This window comes from Taudactylus pleione, unplaced genomic scaffold (genome assembly GCF_031769625.1).
Source record: "Taudactylus pleione unplaced genomic scaffold, aTauple2 ptg000114l, whole genome shotgun sequence".
NCBI lineage: Eukaryota > Metazoa > Chordata > Amphibia > Anura > Myobatrachidae > Taudactylus > Taudactylus pleione.
This window is the reverse complement of record NW_028284516.1, coordinates 6,620,866-6,647,984: the sequence shown is the minus strand read 5'-3', so window position 1 is coordinate 6,647,984 and position 27,119 is coordinate 6,620,866. Positions and strand designations below refer to the sequence as shown.

The 27,119-nt window shown below is 46.7% G+C and overlaps 1 protein-coding gene across 1 annotated transcript in view; it reads left to right on the top strand.

The window, feature by feature from the left end:
* LOC148524929 (Y+L amino acid transporter 2-like) overlaps positions 1-27,119 on the top strand; it is a 71,119-nt gene that overhangs the window by 15,602 nt on the left and 28,398 nt on the right. The window contains exons 3-6 of the mRNA XM_088471393.1: positions 14,946-15,071; positions 19,369-19,513; positions 23,923-24,046; positions 26,173-26,276. Coding sequence (XP_088327519.1) covers positions 14,946-15,071; positions 19,369-19,513; positions 23,923-24,046; positions 26,173-26,276 — 499 coding nt within the window. The remainder of the gene's footprint in view (positions 1-14,945; positions 15,072-19,368; positions 19,514-23,922; positions 24,047-26,172; positions 26,277-27,119) is intronic.

The window sequence follows — 27,119 nt, the reverse complement described above, 5'->3', positions numbered from 1 at the left end:
GTAAAGCCATTTCTGAAATATATATCCTTTATAATATGTAAAGTAATGAAATGGGCTTTTGGTGAATCGCCGTAACCTATAGCGATGGTCACAATGCATTCGCATGATGCTAATAGTATTAACGCCACATGTACTAAAGTGTGAGTTTATCTAAAATGGTGCTTAGGCGGCCATTTCGCAAAATGGCGTCTTGCGGCCAGTCGCAAGATGGTGTTGCTGCGATTCAATTTTAAACTGATCTTGTCTCAGCCAATAATCCAGTTTCGACAGTCGGTGGGCACAGGAGCGTGGATTCAGGTAAGTGTTTTTTTTATTTTTATTGTGTGTCTTTTTCATTCTATATATAAGGAGCACTGCTGGGGGGAGGCACTACTGGGGGGCACTGCAAGGGGGGACCACTACTGGGGGGGCACTGCTGGGGCACTATATAAGGGGCACTGCATAGGGGGGACCGCCACTTAGGGCACTGCATAGGGGGGACTACTATTGGGAGCACTATATAAGGGGCACTACTGGGGGACTACTACTGGGGGCACTATATAAGGGGTACTACTGGGGGCACTGCATAGGGGAGAACTACTACTGGGGGCGCTATAAACACAGTTGCCGACATTCAGCTCCCTCCTTCCGGGAGGGAGCTGAATGCCTGCACACAGCTGGGGGCGTGGCCGGGCACTGACTCTGCATGGGGGCCCCCTCTTCACAAAATAAAGGCATTGTGAAGCTGGGGGCGGAGCCACGATGACGCGATTTAGTGCGAATTGCGTCATCGGGCCCCAGGCTGCTTGGGGTTTCTAGTTGTAGTCAGGGGGAGCAGGCGGCAGCCGGGAGATTTGCCTGCCATTTTGGGGGTCAGGAGCGGCACCCGATATTCAAGAGGTTCCCGACCAAATCGGGAGGGTAGGCAAGCCTGACTATATAAGGGGCACTACTGGGGGACTACTACTGGGGGCACTATATAAAGGGCACTACTGGGGGCACTGCATAGGGGGGACTACTACTAGAGGCACTATATAAGGGGCACTACTGGTGGCACTGCATGGGGGGGACTACTACTGGGGGCACTATATAAGGGGCACTACTGGGGGACTACTACTGGGAGCACTATATAAGGGGCACTACATAGGGTGGACTACTACTGGGGACCTCCATCACGCGGACCTACTTGGGGGGCTCTCTGTTGTTTAACTTGCCCTGGGCTCCAAATACCCTAGTTATGCCACACACACACACATATATATATATATATATGTGTGTGTGTGTGTAGACATATATAATGGAAACCCCTCCCTGAGAATCCTGCGTTTGCCCTTGAAACCTCATACGGTAGAGGTACTGTATGACAATTGCAGCTGGTGGTGAGGTATTGTATTATCAGATAGCAATATCACAGCAGCTATTGGTGACTGGCATTTTTGTGCAGATCTCTGTCCTGTGATATGGTTGGGATAAAGACATACTTTCCAACTCCCCTCATTGTCAGGGAGACTCCCTGAAATAGTAGCAATCTCCCTGTCTCCCTGAAAAGCCTAGTAATCTCCCTGATTGCACGTTACCCACATTATGAAGCTGTTATCATAGGCGAAACTAGAGATCTGGTAATGGGTGGTCCCAGTTTTAGCACCATTGTCCTACTCCATGATGTCACCCTGTTTGGAGAGGGACGATGTGTGAGCGGCATAGCCACGCGCCGCCAAAAAGGGGGCGTGGCATCGTTGGCAGGGGGCGTGGTCACTCGGGAAGGGGGTATGGTCTCGTGGCCCGAACCCCAGTGGTCCGGTGTGTTGGGGGTGCTGACACTGTGCAGTGCCAGCTCCCTCACACTGTCAGGAACCGAGTGCTGCAAGTAATGCTACAGTGCAGCATCAGGCTCCTGTCACCTTGGTGTCACCCCTCAGCGGGTTTTTGGGACCCCAGTCAGTTTGACAGTCTTTTCTTACCTATATGGTGGTTTCTCTGCAACGGGGAACGTCTGAGGAATTTGAGCCTCACTGGGCAGCGTCTTCAGCCGGTATTCACTATTCATGCAGGAGATCACATTATCTGGAAGATGCCTGTTTAGGCAGAAATATAACCATGTCATCATCATAACCAGATAATATATACTGTAGTAACAGAAGCTTTTGTGTAGGAAAAGTTAGAATTTCCCTGATCAAACTTCTGTGTTACTCCAGACCCCCCAATGTCTCCATTACCAGGCCTGTGGTTCTCCAGGCTCTCTGTGTCTCTTTATCTCCAGGCTTCCATGTCTCTCCATCACCAGACCCCCTTCTCCCTCACCAGGACCCCCTGGACCTCGTCATCCTCAGGACCCCCCGCGTCTCTCTATCATCAGGCCATCCTGTGGCTCTCAGCCACATTCCCCCGGCCCCAGTGTGCGTCTCTCAGCCCCATTCCCCCGGCCCCAGTGTGCGTCTCTCAGCCCCAATCCCCCGGCCCCAGTGTGCGTCTCTCAGCCCCATTCCCCCGGCCCCAGTGTGCGCCTCTCAGCCACATTCCCCCGGCCCCAGTGTGCGTTTCTCAGCCCCATTCCCCCGGCCCCAGTGTGCGTCTCTCAGCCACATTCCCCCGGCCCCAGTGTGCGTCTCTCAGCCCCATTCCCCCGGCCCCAGTGTGCGTCTCTCAGCCCCATTCCCCCGGCCCCAGTGTGCGTCTCTCAGCCCCATTCCCCCGGCCCCAGTGTGCGTCTCTCAGCCCCATTCCCCCGGCCCCAGTGTGCGTCTCTCAGCCCCATTCCCCCGGTCCCAGTGTGCGTCTCTCAGCCCCATTCCCCCGGCCCCAGTGTGCGTCTCTCAGCCCCATTCCCCCGGCCCCAGTGTGCGTCTCTCAACCCCATTCCCCCGGCCCCAGTGTGCGTCTCTCTGCCCCATTCCGCCGGCCCCAGTGTGCGTCTCTCAGCCCCATTCCCCTTGCTCCAGTGTGTGTCTCTCAGCCCCATTCCCCGGCCCCAGTGTGCGTCTCTCAGCCCCACTGCCCCGGCCCCAGTGTGCGTCTCTCAGCCCCATTCCCCCGGCTCCAGTGTGTGTCTCTCAGCCCCATTCCCCGGCCCCAGTGTGCGTCTCTCAGCCCCACTGCCCCGGCCCCAGTGTCCCCAATCCCCCGGCCCCAGTGTGCGTCTCTCAACCCCATTGCCCCGGCCCCAGTGTGCGTCTCTCAGCCCCATTGCCCCGGCCCCAGTGTGCGTCTCTCTGCCCCATTGCCCCGGCCCCAGTGTGCGTCTCTCAGCCCCATTGCCCCGACCCCAGTGTGCGTCTCTCAGCCCCATTCCCCCGGCCCCAGTGTGCATCTCTTTGCCCCATTGCCCCGGCCCCAGTGTGCGTCTCTCTGCCCCATTGCCCCGGCTCCAGTGTGCGTCTCTCAGCCCCATTCCCCCGGCCCCAGTGTGCGTCTCTCTGCCCCATTGCCCCGGCCCCAGTGTGCGTCTCTCTGCCCCATTGCCCCGGCCCCTTTGTGCGTTGCTCTTACTAACTGCTTTGGGGCTCATTTACATTTGGATGTAAGTCAGGTTTATGACACGGCCCTCAGATGTAGCAGGACACGCCCACTTTACCATAGGTGCTGCTTTCACAATCTCCCTGAAATGCTTTTTCAAAAGTAGGCAAGCATGGATAAAGAGGGATAGCGGAAGGTGGATACATGAAGATGAACCAGGCACTGTAGGAATCTTAGGACATCAGCTGCTGAACACTGTAACCAGCACCATGTACATGAACTGAACCTCCTTCCTCTACTGGATAAGCCTTTGCTTCTGAGTCCTGCACTTCGCTGTAGCTGTGTACCGGGTGTGTTTGTTTAGAACCTTGCTCCCTGCAGGGCACAGAGCCAGGATTCTTGTTCCTCATGTTCCCAGAAGTTCTGGAAGCAGCAGCTGTCACCGAGGAGAGATCACCAGGGTATGAACAGAGATTGTGACAGTACTGACAGTTGAACTCTGCCTGCCCTTGCTGTGATTACTCCCTGGCACTGCTCTGTCATTTCCCAGCACCTTCACAAACTGTTATCTGCTTTCTATTGCTGAGGAGATGATTATAATGGAAGTGAGGCACAGTGCCGCCATCTTTGCTGCCCCCAGCATGAAAAAAGTTAATTTGAACTGATGTCTTAAACTAATCATGAGAATGAGGGACAACTATACTTTATAATTAAGCTAACATGATCCAATTATATTGTCTCAACAGACAAATATGTAATCCTAGTTTGAGATATTTATGGGCACATTTATCACAATCCGCATCTCAGATGTGGATGGTATGTGATAAATTTGTCCAAAATAGGAATGCGATATTTGAATACATCACAAGGATTTATCAAATATCGCATACTGGGACAGAGCTGCAGCTCTCCCCCGTGATCCCCCTCTCTACCCCACTAAGCTGACACTTACCTGCATGATGATTGGTGATTCCCCCCTCCTCACACCCCCTGCAACCCCCCTCCCCCCCCCACTATAACATACGAAGCTGACACTTAGATGCACGGTGATTGGTGATCCGGTCAGCTTTCTGTGACTCGGTCAGCTTATCTCCGGAGCTCAGTGCCGACTCCTGCTCCATACCTCCCAACTGTCCCGCAATTAGAGGAACAGTCCCGTTTTCTGTCCCACTTTCCCACTCGCAGGCAGCAATGTCCCGCAGTGGGAGGGGAGTTGGAGAGAGCACACACTGCTACTCTGCATAGGAGAGCAGCAGGTAAGCAGCGGGTGAATATATGTGCATGGCATTTATTCACAGTGCAGGGGGACCCTGGGCGCAGGCCAGCATCTCATAGAGTGCTGGACATGCCCCCACTGACGTGAACGGGGGTGCTGTGAGGCTCTGCCCCATTTCCCAGAGTCTCCATCCCCTTTCGTTGAAGCTCCGCCCCCTGTCCTATATCCAAAAACGTTAAAGTTGGGAGGTTTGCTGCTCTGTGACCCCAACATCTGACTTGTGCTGTAAACTGTGATGACGGTTTACAGCAACAGTCAGATGTCGGGGTCACAGAGCAGGATCCCAGTGATCAGCTGACCGGAGTCACAGAGGAGCTCACTAGATCAGTGGCATTACAAGGGGGTGCGGGTCGCACCCAGGTGTCACCCTCCGAGGGCTGACACCAAAGTGCCGACTCCCCCTCAGTGACAGGAGCCGGGTTCTGCACTATAACATTATGTGCAGCACTCGGCTCCTGACACAGCGAGGGAGTCGGCACTTCACACAGGCTGGTCCCTGGGGGCAGCCAGCACCTCAGGTGTGACAAAAACGGGGGTTCGAGCTGCAAGGCCACGCCCACTCCTGTGCTGAGGGCCTAATTCAGACCCGCTCGCGAGTGCTGAGCGCTCGCAAGCGGGTCGATGTTGGCCAAGTGCGCATGGCTGCTCCGTCATGCGCATGCGCGAGACCTGAATAACGACGGCCAAGCCATCGTTATGGGTCTCACACCAAAGGGGGCGTACTGTCGATGGTGATTAACAGCACGCCCCCTTTGGTGGGCGTGCCAGGGGCGTGGTTGCCCAGACGGAGGCGTTCCCATGGGAACGCCTACCGTCTGGGGCCGGCCCAACTGACATCACTAGTGATGTCTGAGGGAGTGCTTTCGGCTCTGATAGAGTCAAAAGCACTCCAGCGCTCGCGGCAGCGAGACCCTACCGCCAGGGTCTCATCGCAAGCCCGATGGTCGCGATGGTCTTGACCATCGCGACCATCATTTTGGCCGCTCGCTATAGCTGTGGGTGGTCACCCACAGCTATGCGAGCGGCAAGGAGGCCGCTCCAAAAAGGAGCAGGGACGGCCCTGATTCACAGCGAGCGCTCTGTCAGAGCGTCCGGCTCTGAATCAGGGCCTGAGTGTCTAATGAGACAGGGATGCCTCTGCACTAGATCACCGATCACTGGTCCCCTGGGTTCAGGTAAGTGTTTTTTTCTTTTTGTTTTTTTTACTGTAATTACTTTGTCGTCTATTTAGACACACAAAGCTGATCGAAGGCACTAGCTCCCAACTCTGCTTTGCCTGTCAGAGCAGAGCAGGAGTCGGTGGGTGAAATGGGGGAAAGCCCTAATAATGCCATCTCTAGGTGGCTTTATTATCATCACAAGGCTTCCCCCATTATTTTTTACAATTCAAATTTACTAAGGGGTCTATGTACTAAGGGGAGAAAAGGGGTAAAAATGTTAAAGGCAGAGAAAATCCCTGTACATACCGCTTCTCAGTATGTACCAAAGGGATTTTCTCTGCCAGCGCTAAGTGCAGGCTACAATATCACACTGGACCTGGGGCACTTAGCGCTGCCATAAACACCTATGGCAGCGCTAAGTGTCCCAGGTATTACTAAGATGAGAGGTCACTTACCGTCTGCTGACTTCTCCAGCGCTGATATCGCCTCCTGTAGCTGCCGGTATCTGTTTCTCCTCACTGGAGAAGCACGACTTCAGCTGTGTCAGGTTGGCCGTTTTTATATAAAGTTTTTTGGATAAAAAAAAAAAGTCACTGCTGCTGCCGGACGGAGCCTGGAGATGGTGAGTCACACACAGGGCTGTCAGGGGAAGGGAGTCTCAGCTGTTACCGCCGAGGGGGTGACTTAACGTTCCCCATCCTCGGCTGGTCTATTTTTAGTAAGTGCTGCGTAGCGGTAGCAGGAGAAGCAGGAGTGGCATTAACGCAGCATCTTAGTAAATAGACCCTTAAATCTGAGCAGATCACATTATCCATTACAGTTATGGGAAATGCGATCTGCTAACTAAAAAAAAATTGATAATTAGGGCAAAATTCTCCTACAATTCCCCATTAGTACATTTAGGTGACACCAAACCTAGTAACGGCTGAGGTGTGTCCTGGGTGGGTGTGCTCATCATACATAACCAACACTTATCTAAGAAATAAAGACACATAGGGCTCTATTTACTACAATCCGCATATTGAATGCGGATTGTAGTGTGATATTACCGAGTGAATTCGCATCGCGAATTCAGGCAATATCACAGGGATTTATTATAAATCCCTTGCAGGGACAGAGCTTGCGATAAAGCTCTGTCCCTGCGGATCCCATCCGCACTCTAGTCGCGGTATTTTCGGAAAAAATACCGCGACTAAGAGCCCGCGCATGCGCCGACCGACCACCGCTACTAGTCCCCCACCGACGCTAAGCCCCGCCCCGGCGCTAAGCCCCGCCCCCGCGATCGCGGACCCCCGCGACCCCCCCTCCACCCCCGCGACCCCCCCTCCCTTCATTACACTTACCTGCATCCTCCTGGCCTCCGGTGATCTTCTCCGGGCTTCCCGATCAGGTGATCTCCCATACTGCACTGGGGCCCGATCACCTGATGACCGGGCAGCAGTGCACTGTGGGAGACCAGCTGACCGGAGAGGAGCCATCACCGGAGGCCCGATCACCGGTCCCTGGATTCAGGTAAGTAAAATAAAAAATGTTTAATTTTTTTTTATTTTTTTTACAGCAATCAGCTTGCGGTCTGTTTAGACCACATGCTTAGACCACATTACTGGTACCGGCTCCCGCCTCTGCTCTCCCCGTTAGAGCAGAGTGGGTGCCCGGTAACCGGGGGAGACCCTGGATAACGCCACCTCCAGGTGGCGTTATTATCACAGGGCTTCCCCCGGTATTTTTTTACAATTTATTTTTAGTAACTATGGTCGGATCACATTTCCCATTACAATTATGGGAAATGCGATCTGCTTTACTAAAAATAAGTGATACTGGGGGTTGGAGTAGAATTTTTCTAATTCTACTCCAATTGCCCTGTAATAACTACAGGTGAAACTAAAATAATGTGAAAAGGGTGTGAAAACACCCTTTTTCACTTTATTTTAGTAAAAATAATGTTAATAAATAGAGCCCATAGACAGTAAATGGAATTAAAAAAGGTCAGCTATTTATTTAAGGAATATTAAATAATTCTATTTTTAAAAGATTGTATTGTGGCAAAAAAGGGCGGCCCCTAAACAGAGCAGCCAGCAATGCAAACTAAACAACCAAACACTGCATTGAGGGCGATACCCGCCCAGTGGATGCAAAACCAATCACTAGGGTACTAAGCACAAACCTTCGACTCTTTCAATCCCTTCCGAAGGTGGCCATACTGCCCCCGTTAAGGTGGTACAGTATTTCGCCACAATTACTAGAAGGTGAGTGTACCCAATGCACCAGCTGCACCCGGGCTGATGACAAGCCGTAGTTTCACACCAATGCCAGATTCTGCCTAACAAAATGCAGCCCGCCACCATACAAAACCTAGACCACCTGAACTATGCTATCGAACAAACTATCCATAAAAAAGACCAGACCCTCATCCGTCAAATGCACTCCATCGGGCCTATAAAGATACTTATCATGGAAACGGATCAAGGGATGCCGCACCACAAAACCACCATGCGCCAACACGAATTTAGCCACAGCAGCATTAATCTTTTTTCTAGCCTCGTCCAAAGCCCTCGGACAACGGGCACAACCCCAATGCTGCCTAGGAGTAATGCAAGACCACAGAATGATACAGAAAGGCCAAGCACCCATTATGAGAAGGAGGTCTGACACATTGCTAAGGCGTAAGTCCAGAGCTATCCTAGAGCCAAGATCATTCCCACCTAAATGGATTACCAGCACTTTACAACCTAGGTTTGAGAAACTCCCAACGAAGACCCCTGAAACCTAACCAACAAATCCAAGTTCACAAAGGACATCGCAGCCATTCTCCAGCCGCAGGGAGATGGAGGCACGGAGGCAGCGCCATTAATAATGGAGAAAGCGCCATTAATACTCAGGGCCCCTGACAGGCCAGGAACCCCAGGGGGAACAGTGGCGCTAATAGCGCTGCCGCACTGTACACTAGAACGCTGGGTCTGACGCTTGATTTCAGCCGTGAGTGACCAGCAGCGCGTGACATCACAGCTGCAACCCGCGTCTCCCACAGCCACTGGCTCTGGGCAGCAGAAACTGTAGCTGCCGCAGCAACTATCGGGGGAGCGGGCAGGGGAACACATTGCTGCGGCGATGGGAAATAGGGGTTTCAGTTGTAGAGAGAGGAGTAGGATGATAGAGACAGAGGCACTGAAAAAAAGAAAGCCAGGGAAAGATAGAAAGAGCAGAATAGCTGAGTGAGCAGGATTGGATTGAGAGTAAAGAAAAAGAGATTAGCAGAGAAAAGGATAGGATAAAAACTGCTTATATGAACAGTAATTCACTAGAAAGTTTTCTTCAGCAAAGAGGCTTAAAGCCTACACTGCTAAAACCACACCCCTAGCTGTCCGATAGGATAATTTAAAAATGCATGTAATCACCACTCAAGCCGGCCCCAGCCTTCTGGTTTAAGGCACTCCCAGCTCATCTTAGCTATTCCATACGCCAATATTTTAGTAAACATAATATTGATAAATATGCCAGTTAGTTTAAGACTACGGGCCCTATTTACTATAATCCGAATTTAAAATGCGGTTGCAGTGTGATATTTCCGACTAAGAGCTGTATTCAATTTGAGCGGACCCGCAATATTTTTCCGCCTCCCAGACTTTTCGCCTACATTGCGTGCTTTGTAGGCGGAAAAGTATCATGCGCGTGCCCGCGTATCCCCGTATTCAATTTGAAAGTATGCAAAAACGGGACCCGCCGACCCTGGATGGGTCTGTCGCAGCTGGGGTGGTGAGTGGTGGCTGGTCTGGAGACTGGAGTTGTGAGAAGAGCCATGTGCACGGCAATGGAAGTAGAGATTATGGGGGTGGGCAGCGCTCTGGAGGGGGGCATTTCTGGAGACTCGGTTATCCCTGGAGACGCAGGCAGGGTTGGAAGAGGCATCGGAGGAGGGAGAGGAGGCAAAAAAGGGGTAAACGAGCTGGTACTAGAGCCAGGCTCAATTTATGTTTTATCAAACCCCCTTTGCCTAGCTTATTTCTAGCAAATGTTCAGTCCCTGACTAGTAAACTGGACGAATTACATGCAGTTCTTTCATACATGAAGCATCTGGAGTCCTGCTCTGTATTAATTTTTACCGAGACTTGGCTAAATGACTTAGTTCTGGATACTGCGGTCTCTTTTGGAAACAGGATTCTGTTCAGAGCAGACAGAACTTCTTCATCAGGGAAAAGTAGGGGTGGGGGGCTGTGTTTGTATGTCCTGCGTACCTGGTGTATTGATGCTATCTGTATTGGTAATCATTGCTCAGTGGATATTGAATATCTGTCTGTCAAATGTAGACCCTTTTATTTGCCCAGAGAAGTTTCGGTGGCAATTATCATTGCCGTTTATATTCCCCCTCAGGCTAATGTGACAATTGCCCTGGGAATTCTTTACGAGGAAATTGCGAAATTACAATCTGTGTATGTTGAGGCAGTTTTCATTATAGCAGGTGATTTCAATCAAGCTGACCTGAGGAAAGTATTGCCTAAGTTATATAAAAATGTATCGGCTCCAACTAGGGGCATGCGTACCTTGGACCAGGTGTATACAAACCTCAAGTCAGCTTATGAAACTGTTGTTTGCCCCCATATTGGCAGATCCGATCATATGTCCCTGTTTCTCATACCTGTTTACAGGTCATTAGTTAGGAGAGTGCGACCGGTCAGACGTCTGGTAACTATATGGCCGGAGGACGCACTGACTAGATTACAGGATATGTTGGAATTCACAAACTGGGATTTGTTTATTGATGAGAGTAGGGTAAATGGCGATATAGATATTGACTCTCTAGCATCATTGATATTAGGTTACATCGGTTGCTGTACGGATAGTGTTACAGTAACAAAGAGTATTAAAATATTTCCCAACGTGAAGCCTTGGTTGAACGGGGAAGTTCGATCTCTACTCAAGGCTCGTGATAGAGCGTTTAAATCTGGTGATTTAGAAATGTTGAAATCTTCCAGGTGTGAATTGCAGAAAGGTATTAGGAGGGCTAAAATTAGTTACTCCGCAAAGATTGAAGCTAGAAGTCATGATAACAGGAATCCGAGAAGCCTGTGGCAGATGATCCAGGATATTACTGGTTGTAAAATAAAAAAGGAGGTGATTAGCAATGACAATAATCTATTAGCTGAAGATTTGAACCTGTTCTACTCTAGGTTTGATCAAGAGAATAGTTTTTCTGTTACGCCCCAAATTCCCCGGGTGGGGGAGTCTCCTCTTATGTTGGAGGAGTATGATGTGATTAAATGTCTACGTCGGGTTGATTTGTGTAAATCAGCCGGCCCGGATGGGATTAGCGGTAAAGTCCTCAAGGGGTGTGCAGACCAGTTAAGTTGGATATTAACGGTCTTATTTAATTTGTCCCTTTTTAATTGTGTAGTGCCGAGATGTTTTAAGAAGGCAAATATTGTTCCAGTTCCAAAAAAGGGGGTAGTAAAATGCCTTAATGATTATCGCCCAATTGCACTAACTTCATTGATAATGAAATGCTTTGAAAGGCTGGTATTAGGACATATTCAATCTTTTTTCCCAGTAGATTTTGATCCTTTTCAGTTTGCATATAGGAAAAATCGTTGCACTGATGATGCGGTACTTACAGCACTTCACTCTATTTTAGCTCATTTGGAAGTGAGGGATTCTTATGTTCGGATACTCTTTGTTGATTTTAGTTCTGCTTTTAATACGGTTATTCCCATCTCACTAACATCTAAGTTGTTTGACTTGGGGTTAAGTGGGTCTATTTGTAACTGGGTTTTAAACTTTTTAACTGATAGACCACAAGTAGTTAGAATTGGAGGTGCTGTGTCGGGGGAAGTGTTGATTAAGACTGGTGTTCCCCAGGGTTGTGTTCTCAGCCCCCTATTATACTCGCTATTTACCCACGACTGCGTGTCGACTTCTGATTCTGTGAAAATCATCAAATTTGCTGATGATATTGCAGTCGTTGGGTTAATTAGCAGGAATGATGAGTCCCATTATAGGAAAGAGATCAAAAATTTGGTTTCTTGGAGTGGTGATAATCACTTGCTCCTAAATGGTGACAAGACAAAAGAACTGGTAATTGATTTTCGTAGGAGATGTTTAGAGCAGAAATTGCCAGTGTCTATTAACAACCAGGATGTTGATATAGTTGAGTCTTTTAAATTTCTGGGTATCCAGGTTGCGGCAGATTTGACATGGTCTTTAAATACACTGTCCCTAATTAAAAAGGCGCAAAAGCGTTTGTTTTTCCTAAGACGTTTGAGGGCCTCGGGAGTTAGCAAAGTAACTATGCTAAACTTTTACAGATGCTCAATTGAGAGCATTCTGACATTTGGTATCATTATCTGGTATGGCAACTGCACAGCGAGTGAAAGAAGTGCACTGGAACGGGTTGTTAGGACCGCCAGCAAAATCATTGGCGTGCAGTTGCCAACTATTCATGATGTTTATGGGCTTAGGGTTCTAAAGAGAACCAAAGGTATCATATCGGATCCAAGCCATCCATTTCATGAATTTTTTGATAAGCTCCCATCTTTAAAGCGGTTTAGAGTACTTCGGGCACGTACGAGTCGCTTGAGGGTTAGTTTTCCTCCATCTGCTGTGCGCATGTTGAATGCTATGATTGTATCTCTTTAGTTAATTTTAATTTTATTATTTTTGTGAAATTGTTTGTGATATCCTTTACCATGGATTGCTATTCACTGTTTTAAAAAAGTGCAATGTAATTTCGTCTGTCAAACTTGTTTTGCTGATGACAACAATAAATACAATACAATACAATACAATACTTAAACAAGCGGAAAGTATTGTCAGATTTGGGGAAATCAGCCTGACACCTCCCAAAAGATGTTCTGACATGGGGGTTAGCTATGGTACCCCCCGATTTGGCTTGCTGAAAGTATTTGGTGTTTTTAAACGGGCTCAATAGCTGCTAAATAGCACTTTTGTATAAGTGGTGCAGAATAGCATTCTGGAGGGTTTTTTTGCAGAAAATAACTTAATCCCAGCAAATTTGGGGTACTTGAAAATGGGGGCCGGCATATTTTAAAGTTGCTAAAGTGAAGTTAAAAAAATTGTGAAAAATCCACCTGCCGCAAGCCCCTGCAATGAAAAAAACACCTGGGGCATACTTGGGGACCCCCTCAGAGTCAAGCTCGCTAGTTTTTAACTTTGGCCCCCAACATTTTATTTTTCACCCTCACATTCAAAGTGATTTTTTGGGGTGTTCTTAAGTGGTTTTTTTTTTAAACATTTTTACACAGTTTACCTTTGGGGGACTGTCTGAAGGCTGCACGGGGGGTTCCCGCAACGTTCCACCCCAAAACCCCATTTCTGCACTTTTTTCCGCCTGCTATTCATAGGCGAAAATTTTCCGTCTATTACATTGCATTGACTTTCCGCCTAGGCGGAAAGTCGTTCAAATTGAATACGGCGATACTTTTCCGTCTGGCGAAATGACGTGATCGGCGAAACTTTTCAGCGGATTCCGGTTTTTCGCCTCAAATTGAATACGGGCCTAAGGCCCTCATTTACTAACTAGTTATATCACCAAAACGAGTGATAAATATCACTGTGTATGATAAATGGTGCTCCAGCCAATCAGCTCCCAACTGTCATTTTTCTAACAGTTGTCAGTTGGAAGCTGATTGGCTGGAGCATCATTTGTCATACACAGTGAAATTTATCACTCATTTTGGTGATAAAACTCGTTAGTAAATGAGGCCCTAAATTCGCATTGCGAATTTAGGAAATATCACATGGCTGCACTAACACTTACATGCAGGGACACAGCTTGCAATAAAGATCTGTCCCTGCGAATCCCATAGGCTCACTTCTCCCTGAGAATCTGTCTGTGCATGTGTCGCTGCCGGATACTGCAACACCCCCCTCGTGACCGCCCTTGCGCGACTAGCTTGTGGTCTATATAGTATAACCAGCTTCTGAGTCCAGTCTGGTACTGGAAAATCGCAGGTGAGGCTTACACTATAGCAGGGAGACACACAGAGTGCAATTCAATTGTTTGTAGCCACCTACGCGTCCGACCGAGCTATTCAATTGTTGCTCGTGTCAGGCGCGATCAGCTACAGGAGCCGGTAATTCAGCTCACACCCATCGGGCGGTGCGAGCTGAAATGCACGAAAAGCCATTTTTCGTGGCTAAACCTGACACCATTGGGTGCGATCGCGCTATATTCTAATCAATTGAATCCTGCCCAGCGATCTCCTGTCACTTTAGACGGGAGATCGGGCGCAAGAAAACAATTGAATACTGTCCACAAAGTGGTGTACCCCCTATATTCTAGTAACCATCACCAGGTTGGGGCTGGTTTTACATTATGGCAGGTGGACCCCCATGCTGTGTCTCTCCCTGCTATAGTTTAAACCCCCCATCTGGTTCAGCCTGGTGCTGGTTACTGGAATATAGAGGGGAACTTATGATTTTCCCCTGATTTTCTAGTACTAGACCGGGCTCAGAAGTCAGTGGTGGGTTATACTGTTGAGGGGAACCCTATACACTTTTTTTTTTAAATCCTTTATTTAATATTTTAAACACCAAAGCCTGCACAGATCATAGTGATCTGTGCAGTGCTTTGAATCCTCTGCTGACTGTGAGCGGCTTCATGGGGGGACCGCTACAGAGAAGTTGAAGGAAGCCGATGGGTGAGGAGAGGATCAGGAAGGGCTTCGGCTGAACGGCTGCTGTCACAGTACAGCAGCTGTTTAAAGAGTTTTACTAGGTGCTGCTGCCCCGTTTTTTTCTCCCCCTGATCCTTGGGGCCCTTCTGATCCGGGCTGACTAGTAGTACTGTAATAATGCAATGTTTGCACATTAAACAGATAACTAGGGGTATATTTACTACAGTGCGGGTTTTTAGAAGTGGAGATGTGGCCCATAGCAACCAATCAAATTCTACTTAACATTTAAATAGCACCTTGTAGAAGATAATAGCTAGAATTTCATTGGTTGCTATGGGCAACATCTCCACTTCTAAAAACTCTCACTTTAGTAAATATACCCCTTAGTATTATTAAGACTACGCACTTGTGATTATTTCTATCTCACATCACTTTTATTTGTACCTTTAGGCACCTTAACATTTATTAATTGTGTCCATGTCAAATGGGGAACAAGGGTTCAAGATGTCTTTACCTACGCAAAGATTGTGGCTCTTCTCATTATTATTTCTGTGGGTCTGGTGAAGATAGGCCAAGGTAAGATCCTTTTTTTCAATCTCTTATTGTTACATTGCTCAATATGGTGATTTGCAAAACTGAATCCAAATGAATGTTAATAAATCTCACATTTTTAAAGTGAATACAAAATATTGTACTTGGCTGATCTATTAGACAGATTTATTGTGTAATGCTGGGTACACACTTGAGCGACCGGCAATCGGGCCGATGTCCAGGGACACCCTGGACATCACATGAATGTCGGTACACACTGCAGCGATGTAATGAAGGACAGAACGATCACTCGTTCCGCACTTGATTATTATGCACGGCGCTACATGCGATATCGTCCGTTTGGCCATGCAGCACAGCAAAACAAAAAATATTGCATGCAACCACGGGAGCGCACAAATTGGACATACACTCTGAGCGATATTCCCGAATCAGCCAAATTGTAACGACATCGCTCCAATGTGTACCCAGCTTTAGATTAGTGCTAGAGATCGTCAAGGAGAAATTGTTTGCTCTCTGCAAGTAGTTTGCCAATGACAGAAAAGCACTTAATCTAGGGTCTAAGGGTGATACAACGCAGCTGTTAATAAAAAAGAGGGATGTGCCTTATCCCCCCAAAAATATTAAAAGATATAACTTGACTGTGCAACTGTGCACCTAAAATGAAAAATAGACTCTAGTAATCAATTACGTTTTGCATTTAATGTAAATATGTATGTGTAGATTGAAGTTGTTTCAGTGTAAAAATGAGGTTTCGTTTGGGCATAAATTAAATTAAGAACAATGATGCCCATTATAAATACAGAACATACCCGGCTCATGTAGGGGCCAGTGGTCATATGAACAAGTTCAAAGTAACAGTACTGTATCAGTATGGTGATGGCACTTTGGCCCCGAGTTCCGAATGCGACTTCGGTATCAGCGGGACAGTCAGGTGCATCTATGCACGTGTCTTTGCAGGCAGTGTGTGGGGCCCCAGCTGGAGGAGCTCAGCCCCTATGATATGAGGAGGCAGGCTGGGGCCCAAAAGGCTAGTCATATGCAAAGTCCGGGCTGTATAGAAATATCCATGTGCTGCAATGATAGAACTCTTACCAGCACAATGGCTGTGTGACTGAAACAATGACCCCCCCTAATTGTGTATCAGCTGCAGGGCCGTAACTAGGGTAGTGCGACCTGTGCCATGGCACAGGGCACCGCAGGGCAGGGGGCGCTGTTCATGCCTGTCAATTTTCTGTTTATTATAATTCTCACTTCTGTTTTCCTCTTCTTTTATCCCCACCATCTCCTGGCTTCCCTTATCTCTTCCATGGCCCTTCCCCATGAGGCCATGGCCCTTTTTCGGATGCCTCTCTTATGTCCCTATTTGGAAAATAGGGGGAAGGGGCGCCAATGCTCTTTCGGGCACAGGGCACCAAAAAGTCTAGTTACGGCTCTGATCAGCTGTAGTAACTTATAATAAGCATGGTTGTCTGTAGCAGAACCATTGCTGACATAGAGGGGTATTCAATATGGGAGCGAAAAGTCTGTGCTGGCCTTTTCGCTCCACATCGGAGATTTTTCAGGGATAAAGTATCGGGCAGGCCTGCTTTATCCCCGTATTCAATATGAAATCTCCGAAAACGGGACCTGGCGAAGTGGGATTTGCGATAAACTACGAAATTTTCCTGGAAAAAATTGTAGGACCCCCCTAAAGTTGTAAAAACATGGGGGATCACTATGGGTACCCCCGTTTTAGCCTGCAAATGAAAGTCGGGGATTTAAATAGCCGCAGCAGGTGTTTTTTCCCCGACATTGAAGAAGTGTTGCAGAAGAGCACTTAGGTTATTTTTTTCGTTTTTTTAAGTGGTCGCATCAAATTTTGGGTACATGAAAATGGGTACTAGCATATTTTTATGTCCCTAAAGTAAGTTTTTAAAAATTCTGCAACTATGCACCTGCTGCTAATAGCCTATTCTAGAATACACCTGCCGCATACTTGCAGAATAGCCCTGAACCTATTTCCCTAATTTTAAACACTTTTTTCCCTTTTTTTTTTTTTTCACCCCAATTTTTTAATACATTTTTTGGGGTGTCCCTATTTTTTTATTATTTTTTTTTACACAGTTCTTTTTAAAATGTCATTCCCAGGGGTGTAGGCTATTTTTTTTTAAGCCTGCACCCCTAAACCCCAATTCTGCACTTTTATTCGCCACCTATTCAGTGGTGAAAAGTTATCCCCGTTTTTTTTCAAAGACTTTTCGAACCTGCGAAAAGTCTTTGAAATTGAATACAGTGTAAAACTAAAACCTGCGATAATGACGTCATAGGTGCGATATTAACGCAAAAACTGAGTTTTTTCGCTCCATATTGAATTCCCCTAATAATATTAGAGTCAGTCATCCTCTATTAGATGTTAAGTATTTAGTTATAGATCATATAGACTTGGCTAAAGTGAAGATTTATCTGGAATTAAATAGTGGGTTATTCCTAAATGGGAGGCCGACATGAGTCTTCTTCAAGATGACCATCGTGAACAGATTTTGGGATCTCTCCATTATATCTCACCATGGGCTCTATTTACTACAATCCGCATATTGAATGCGGATTGTAGTGTGATATTACCGAGTGAATTCGCATTGCGAATTCAGGCAATATCACAGGGATTTACTATAAATCCCTTGCAGGGACAGAGCTTGCGATAAAGCTCTGTCCCTGCGGATCCCATCCGCACTCTAATCGCGGTATTTTCGGAAAAAATACCGCGACTAAGAGCCCGCGCATGCGCCAACTGACCACCGCTACTACCCCCCACCGACGCTAAGCCCCGCCCCCGGCGCTAAGCCCTGCCCCCCGCGATCGCGGACCCCCACGACCCCCCCTCCCTCCATTACACTTACCTGCATCCTCCTGGCCTCCGGTGATCTTCTCCGGGCATCCCGATCAGGTGATCTCCCATACTGCACTGGGGCCCGATCACCTGATGACCGGGCCCCAGTGCACTGTGGGAGACCAGCTGACCGGAGTGGACCGATCACCGGTCCCTGGATTCAGGTAAGTGAAAAAAAAAAAGTTTAATTTTTTTTTTCTTTTTTTTACAGCAATCAGCTTGCGGTCAGCTTAGACCACACAGCTGATTACTGGTACCGGCTCCCGGCTCTGCTCTCCCCGTTAGAGCAGAGTGGGAGCCCGGTAACCGGGGGAGACCCTGGATAACGCCACCTCCAGGTGGCGTTATTATCACAGGGCTTCCCCCGGTATTTTTTTACAATTTATTTTTAGTAACTGTGGTCGGATCACATTTCCCATTACAATTATGGGAAATGCGATCTGCTTTACTAACAATAAGTGATACTGGGGGTTGGAGTAGAATTTTACTAATTCTACTCCAATTGCCCTGTAATAACTACAGGTGAAACTAAAATAATGTGAAAAGGGTGTGAAAACACACTTTTTCACTTTATTTTAGTAAAAATAATGTTAATAAATAGAGCCCATTGTCTCTGATTACAACAATCTAATATTATTATTATTATTATTATTATTATTATTATTATTATTATCATTATTATTATTTATTTTATCATATTATTATTATTATTATTGTTACTCATATTATTATAACTTATTTTATTATATTATTATTACTCAGATTATTTTTATTACTTATTTTATCTTCCATAGACCATATGGTACGCCTGCTGTTCTAGCTCATATTAGCGCTGGTGCCCCTACTAATTGTCCTGAATGTTCTGCTCTTGACTGTGATTTTTGGCATTTGCTGTTATTATTTGGCTTAGCTGTAGAGGAATTATATAATGTTACCATTTAGCCATACATTTTGGGCCTATCCGGTCTGTCCAAAGTTCTACATGTCCCAGGGGATGGGATTTAACTAATGCTAGTTAAAGCATTGTGCGCCAGATTCAGAGACGGTCGCAATGCCGATGTTCTCGCGAATGGCGTTTTTGTTTCTACTGTGCATGCGTATGAGTCTCACTGCGCACGTGCTGTGGCAGTACTGCGATGGCGGCCGCAGTGAGGATTTATTCACAAAGTGATTTACAGACAGTGATCGTTTGTGGGCAGCAATGAGGAGGGGGTGACCCAAAAGCACGTAGCAACCGTTTTCGGGGCATGCGAGATTTGTATATTTTCGCTCAGCCGATGCATTGCGGGATCGTAATGGTTACAATGCTTTAACTGATATTAGTACCGTGTCGACAAACTGTGCTTCACATTACACTGCTAACAATGTCATTGTGGACATTGTTACTGTTGAGAGGTGATAACCAATCCCCTCTGTGGTAGATGACGCTGTTCTGCTTTACTTGTATTTCCTCAGGTGAAACTGATAATCTGAAGGCTCCCTTTGAAGGCTCAACCACAAATGTAGGTTATATGGCTCTTGGCCTGTATTCTGCACTCTATTCTTATTCTGGATGGGACACACTGAACTTTGTCACAGAAGAAATGAAGAACCCCAAAAGGTTTGCAATGTAGACAGGGAATTACAACACTGACATCCGTTTTCACTTCTTCATTTTTCACTTTAACTCTGAAGTAACTTTTTTGATGTAATGCTAGAGGCACCTGTACTGAATTATAGTTACATTGTACTTTACCTATGTACTGTGGGCCTGATTCAGACCCGCTCGCAAGCGCTATGCGCTCGCAAGCGTGTCGATTGTTAGGCAGTGCGCACGCGCGGCGTGTACACTGCGTGTGCGCGAGCACCAGAGCGAGCGCACAAAGCACTTGCTCCGGCGCTCGCATCCAAAAGGGGCGGCTGTCGATGTTGATCGACAGCTCGCCCCGCTTGGAAGGCGGGGCGGGGGGTGGCTGGGCAAACGGAGGTGTTCCTGCAGGAACGCCTGCCATTTGTGGGCGGCCCTACTGACATCACTCGTGATGTCAGTAGGTGGACTTCCTGCTCTATTAGAGCAGGAAGTCCACTGGGGCTTGCGGCAACGAGATCCTACTGCAAGGGTCTCGTCGCAAGCCCGATGGTCGCGATGGTCTTGTGCGGCTAGTTTGTGCACGCGCATTGCGAACTTTACGCATGCGCAGTATAGCGAACATCGGTGGCGTACGACCGTGCGGCCGCAACGACCTACTCTGAATGAGGTCCTGTATGTAGTAAATATCTTAACAGACAACATATAGTGATATTTTACTATTACTATGTTTTACAGTCATTTATTAGGGGGTGATGAATCAAAGCTTGAAGAGAAATGAAGTGGAGCGAGATAAAGTACCAATCAGCTCCTAACTCAGGGCCTGATTCAGCTTGGATCGCAGTTGCTAATACACACGCATCCGGCCGATTGTTGCATTCGAACCGGCCGCTGCGATGGGGACTGTGGGCCTGATTCAGAGCCGCTCGTAAGCGGCCGCTCGTTCGCTCCGAGCGATATTCGCACATGTGCGCATGTGTATGGGTCATAATGCGCATGCGCCAACCAGTCATTGCGGTCGGAAATCGTGTGTTCGCAAAATAGCGAGTGCCTGCTAATTTGAGTGACAGGATGAGGTGGTTGTGGGTGGTAATAGGGGAAGGTGCTTGAAAACGGGGAGTGGAGATCTGAACGCAGGCGTGCAAATGGTCAAAACGGGCGTTTTAAGGGTGTGCATAATTAACAAAGCAGCGTCATCGACCACGTCACTTGGTTGTCTCTTAGCCTGAACTGTTCGCATGATTGCGGTAGGAAAATCCAACCACAAGCACTGCGAGCAGTTCAGACGCCTTTCGATGTACTCGATTAATCTAATAAATAGCGGAGATGATGTATGATGCGAACGGCCAGGGGGCGTCTTTACAAAATAGCGAGCGCATGTCTTGTTCGCTCGCTCAGACATAGAGGCGTCAACAGACCGCAAACAGCGAGCATTCAATTTAAATAGCCGGCCCCTTTTTCTGAACGAGCGAGCGCAAATAGCGTCCGGCTCTGAATCAGGCCCTGTGATCGCAAAGGTTATGCAGACCCATCGCAGAGTTATTTACCGGAAGTGTCGTTTGTGAGTGGTAACGGGGGGAGGGGGGGAGTGCAAACGCAGGCGTGCCAGTGCATTCCCTTGCCGTTTCAGGGGCATGCATAAAGTATCCACTGCGAAGCCATACACAGCGTGAGGTCTCATAGTGTGCGCTGAAGTAATGCCTGAGTGAGGGCTGACCTTCCTTAACGATGCGTATGGGTCCGATGATACTCGATTGTACCGACGTTTTCGCAGTCTTGCTAGCCATTACGGATGTGCGTGTAGGTGGAGTGGGTGTCCTTATGTAGTGGTGCGGCGGCATTGCGATTGCTATGGATTAGCATACAATTGCAGTTGAACTGCGTGTGTACGCTATATTGTGATTTGTAGTGAATCAGGCCCTCAGTTTTCAAACCCAGGCCCTCATTTATTAACGAGTTTTATCTTATCACCAAAACGAGTGATACCTTTCACTGTGTATGATAAATGGGGCTCCAGCCAATCAGCTCCCAACTGTCATTTTTCTAACAGTTGACAGTTGGGAGCTGATTGGCTGGAGCACCATTTATCATACACAGTGACATTTATCACTCGTTTTGGTGATAAAACTTGTTAATAAATGAGGCCCCAGACTGTTAAATGACAGTTAGAAAATGATTGGTTAATACCTTTTCTCTCTCCACTTTAGCTTGCTCCAAGGTTTGATACATACTGTATATCCCCCCTATGGTTTCTTCTAAATTCCTCTTCTCATATGTCTGCATACTGTAGGTGTGTAGCCATTATTTGGGCAGGTCTAAAGATTGAGGAGTATTAATAAGAGAGTGAGCTGGCAGAGACTGACATGTACTGGCAGAGGGCCTGATTCAGAGCTGAACGCTCTGACCAGAGCGCTCTCTCTGAATCAGGGCCCTCCTACCTTTTTTTGGAGCGTCCTCATGGACGCTCGCATAGCTGTGGGTTACCACCCACAGCTATAGCGAGCGTCCATGATGATGGTCACGATGGTCAAAGACCATCGCGACCATCGGGCTTGTGACGAGACCCTGCAGTAGGGTCTCGCTGCCGCAAGCCCAGGAGTGATTTTGGCTCTATCAGAGCCAAAGTCACTCCCACTGACATCATTACTGATGTCAGTGGGGCCGGACTCAGATGGGAACGCCTCCCATGGGAACGCCTCCGTCTGGCCGCCACGCCCACCAAAGGGGGCGTGCTGTCAGTCACCATCGACAGCACGCCCCCTTTGGTGCGAGACCCCGAGCGACGTATTTCTCGTCGCTCGCCGGGTCTCGCGCATGCGCACAACGGAGCTCCCTCTGTTGTGCGCATGCTCAGTATCACAACATCGACCCACTAGCGAGCAAAATTTGCTCGCAAGCGGGTCTGAATGACCCCCAGAGACTGGACTGTGAGAAGTGTGCCAGCATTCAGCACATTGTCTCTGAATCATCACTAGACTAAAAGATGGGGGGACAGTTTTATTTATTTAACTATTAACAGTTATTTATATAGTGCACACATATATACCAATGCTTTATAGAGAATATTTGGCCATTTACATCAGTACTGGGCCCAGTGGATCTTACATTACCTATATTCTACCACATGTACACACATATACAAACTACTGTAGGGTTAATTTTTTTTTGACCGGAGTAAATTAACCTAACAGTATATTTTTGGATAGAGGGAGGGAACCGGAACATCCAGAGGATAACATAACAGCACACATGCCTACCCTCCTGGAATTCGCGGGAGGCTCCCGATTTTATTGGGTAACCCCCCACACCCCCGGAAGGGTAAACATTTCCTAGTGAAGTGGGCAGAATGGGGAGAATTTCCGAGGCGATCGCGGGTCCCCATGTCCCCCGGGGTGGGGCTTAATAATGAGATTCTTCATGAACTGCGTCGTTTAGCTCCGCCCCCTATTTACATTTGCGCCAATCGTGGCAGTTTACCACGAAGGGGGTGGAGATTAATGACGGGAACCATCAGGCCCCGTCCCCATCGCAACCCACCTGCTTCTCCTTCCTGGTAGAAAAAAAAAGTAGGTAAGTATGCATAACAGCCACACTGTGACACTGATGGCATGTGGTCATTCAGAGCCAATGGAGTTGATTTATCAAAGCTTGGAGAGAGATATATAAAGTGTAGAGAGATCATGGGGTCAATTCACCTTGAAGAGAGACAAAATCCAGAAAGATAAGTCCCAGCCAATCAGCTCCTCACTGTCATTTTTCAAACACAGCCTGTAAACTGACAGATAGGAGCTGATTGGCTGGGACTTGTCTTTCTCTGTTTTATCTCTCTCCAAGGCTTAGTGAATAGACCCCAATGTACCAACCAATCAACTTCTAACTGGCACTGTACAGGCTGTGTTTAAAAAATTACAGGAGTTGATTGGTTGGCACTTTATCACTGGATGGTACTTTGTCACCGGATGTTTCTCAGGAGCACAGAGAGCATGCGTCTGCCTGTATATGTGGTGTTTCCCTTCATTAACATTAATTCAGAATTATAACTGGCCAAAAGATGCCTAACTTCACTCAAAAACACCAATTTCAGAAACAAACTATGCAGCTCTAATGCTGCATACACACAGGATGATTTTCGTTCATATCATTAATTTAATTTAATGTAGTGAACGATCGACCAACGATGCGCGTTCCCTCATGAACGATAACGATATCTATGGTAGACCGTACATGCAGGCCAACTTGGACGGTTTTGTCAAGATTTGCCTGTAAAGACATGATTTCACTGAAATGTCTATCATAGATATCTACCCAAAATCGTTTGCCCTGCACTACAGAAAGTCGGAGGGATATCTATCAGCCAGTGTGTATGCAGCATTTTAGTCTTAACTTAACATAACTTTTTTTTTAATTTTTAACAAAGGTTCCTTGTCATTTTTTTCCCACAGAAACCTGCCTCTTGCCATCGCAATTTCCATGCCAATAGTTACCATAATATATCTGCTGACTAATGTAGCCTACTATGTGGTTCTGGACATGACAGCTGTTCTTACCAGTGACGCAGTTGCTGTGGTGAGTTATTTAATGATAGATAGATAGATAGATAGATAGATAGATAGATAGATAGATAGATAGATAGATAGATAGATAGATAGATAGGACGTAAATGGGATTTGTGGCTTTTTTTGGCCGCAAGTTGCATTTTGCAAACTTGCAGTACAGTAAGAGCATGGTGTGGGTGTGCAAATGCGAAGTGCAACTAAAAATGGCAAGGCAAAAACACACAAACATAGCTGCCTGGAGGGGTCTGGGCAGCTGGTGCTATAACCCTGGTGTACGTTGCACACTTTTCGATAATGACTACGTCTGATTGGTTGCAAATTATAAAAACACATCCAGTTATGCAAACGCACTGGAACTGAAACTGATGCAAATGTTGTTTAAAATTTACTTTACAGTACAGTGGACCCTCGTTTTACACAAATGAAGAATGCTCTATGCGCAGTTGAGGAAGGGGATGCCTGCACATAAATTTGTGTTGTCATTTAAAATATATATATATATACTGTATATATATTTGTGTCTGCTTCACTTCACTTTTCAGATGCTCCAAGTCACTTGGGTACTTACTATCTGCACTATCCACCCAATAACCGTATTTCATTTGCATTGTGTACTGCGATTTTTAGCATTTTAAAAACTCACCCTGAACCCATGCCTACACTCTTATTACAGCCACATCAGACCCAGGTATATGGAAAGGAGGGAGCAGCAGCTACAGACTTGCAAATGCGACCGACCCTAAAATGCATCTAAATTAGGACGCATTTTGCAATTCTGTTGCTTGTAACTCTGTATGAGGCCCATTGTTTGTAGTGTGTTGGTTGTTCTAACCCTTATGCATAATTAATGACAGTTCTGATTTCAGTGGGACAGTTCTACTTTTCAGGCACTGCCCCACCCGTGAGCCACAGTGTTCCGCGGGCAGGGGGGGTGGTTGGGGGGGCAATCTTTCACCGCAGCAGTATCGCCACAAGATTGTGCATAACAGGGGGCATGCCTCGCATATTACAAGGCCACGCCCGCACATGAAGGTCCCAACTCTGTCCAATGTTGGAAGGACCCGTGTATCCCAATACTCGTCAGAAGATGTACCAGAGTCTGAGGACTGGATGGCGTGTGAGGCCGACCGTCTTCTGGTTTTTGGCTGTACTGGCCTAGCTGCTTGCTGTAGTTGCTGGAAAGCTGCTGAGAATGAAGCCACATTCTGACCTGAGTGAGAATACATGCCCATCCAGGACGGATGCATAGGTGGCATAAACATAGTAGGTTGCAGCTGCTGAGGGTACCCCATCATCGGGGCATTATGTACAATGCTACGTAAACCTTGTGGCTCCGTATAAATAATCAAAGATAATCATATATAGACAGAGTACATCCACTTTCATATATGCACATTTATGAGAAACTAGCTGGAGTACCAGGCGTTGCCCGGGATTTTAAGAATGTTTGTTTACACATCATCCTCCAACCAAACTCACCTTAGGCAGGCCTCACGAAAAGTGTGATAAACTTCCCCATCAACAGTCCTAAGGTCTTCGAAGGAAGTAGGACCTGTAATGGTGTAAAGCAAACTTCGGAGATAGAAGCATTCAAAATTTGTCGGATGTACAGTGTAAACACGGCCAAGAGCTTCTGTTGCTCTGATACCAGGATGACCATCTACAATGACTCCCTGTTTTCTGCGCATAAAAACTTTTCGAGAAGCATTCCATGTGTAATATTTTGGCAGCTCACAGTACAGCAGAGTCCTTGCAAAGTCATCATTTTGACACAGTTCGAAAAAAGAAGTCAATGTTGTTACGTAATTTGGTATAGTCAGAGAGCTGAGAATGCTGGGAAAGCCTTCTAAAGCTCTCTTCGATAATAAACATTAACATCATGCCAAAACATGAGAACACAAAACGCTTGCTCCGAGGCCCTACCCATATGCCATGAGGCCCCACAATAAGTGTCCAGCAAAAATTGTGTTTTTTAATTAAATTTCACGATCTTGGCTTGTAAACTGAGTATTTGTATAGAAAGACAGAAGGACAAATTTTCGCTTTTATATAGTAGATTATTGCTGTATTACTATCACTAGTATTTATTTTAATATACTACTTGTTAGTTGTTAATCTGACTTTATTTTTTCATAGACATTTGGAAATGAAGCTCTGGGTTATGCCAAATGGCTTATTCCTATAGCAGTGGCAATGTCTTGTTATGGTGGATTAAACTCATCTATAATTGCAGCATCAAGGTAAGAAACTACCATGGCAAAGTATTATACAGTACACGTACATCCAGGACATGTTCTGCTTAACTCACAGTAAACTGTGCACTAACTGTGGCAAACACAGACATTATTGATCTCTGTGGTAAAACTGGCCACAACAAAATGGAGAATTGTTAGATGAAGAACAGTATCGATCAGTCCACGGTGTTTATCTGCTTATTTACAATCTATTTGTGTATGCACCAGTTTTAACTGGATTCATTAATCACTATAGTATGTTTTGCTTTGTTAGGGATCCTGCATTGTACTGCCCATAACTCATGTGTGCCTGAGGTACATTTGTAAATTTCATATGGGTAACAATGACATAAAACTTTTTTACATTATTATTTAAACTCCTCCCACCTGCTACCTGTATCTGTATATTTATATTGATGAGGACCAGTGTAGCTTTAATCTAACATTAGCTGATGTACAGTACCAACTGCTGTTAAATCCAGACCTGAGATAACTCTCTGATTACTCAAAAATTAAAAAATATATATATATAAAATATATATATATATATATTATATATATATATATATATATTATATACTGTATATAAATATATATTTTATAGGTGGCAGCCTGGTCAGCATGGTGGGGGAGCAGTGTGTGGCATAGAGCCTGGCCGGGGATATTACCCGCCATTATGGGTGGAGGGGGAGCGTGACCATGCAATTGTGTCATCATGGCCCGGCTACACAATGTTGAGATTACCAGTATTGTGAAGCAGGGGGCAGGACCATGATGCCTGTGGTGGGGGGGGTCTGTGGGTAGACTGCCGGCCAGGAAACTTGCCTGCTTTTCTGGGCTGCTGGTAGC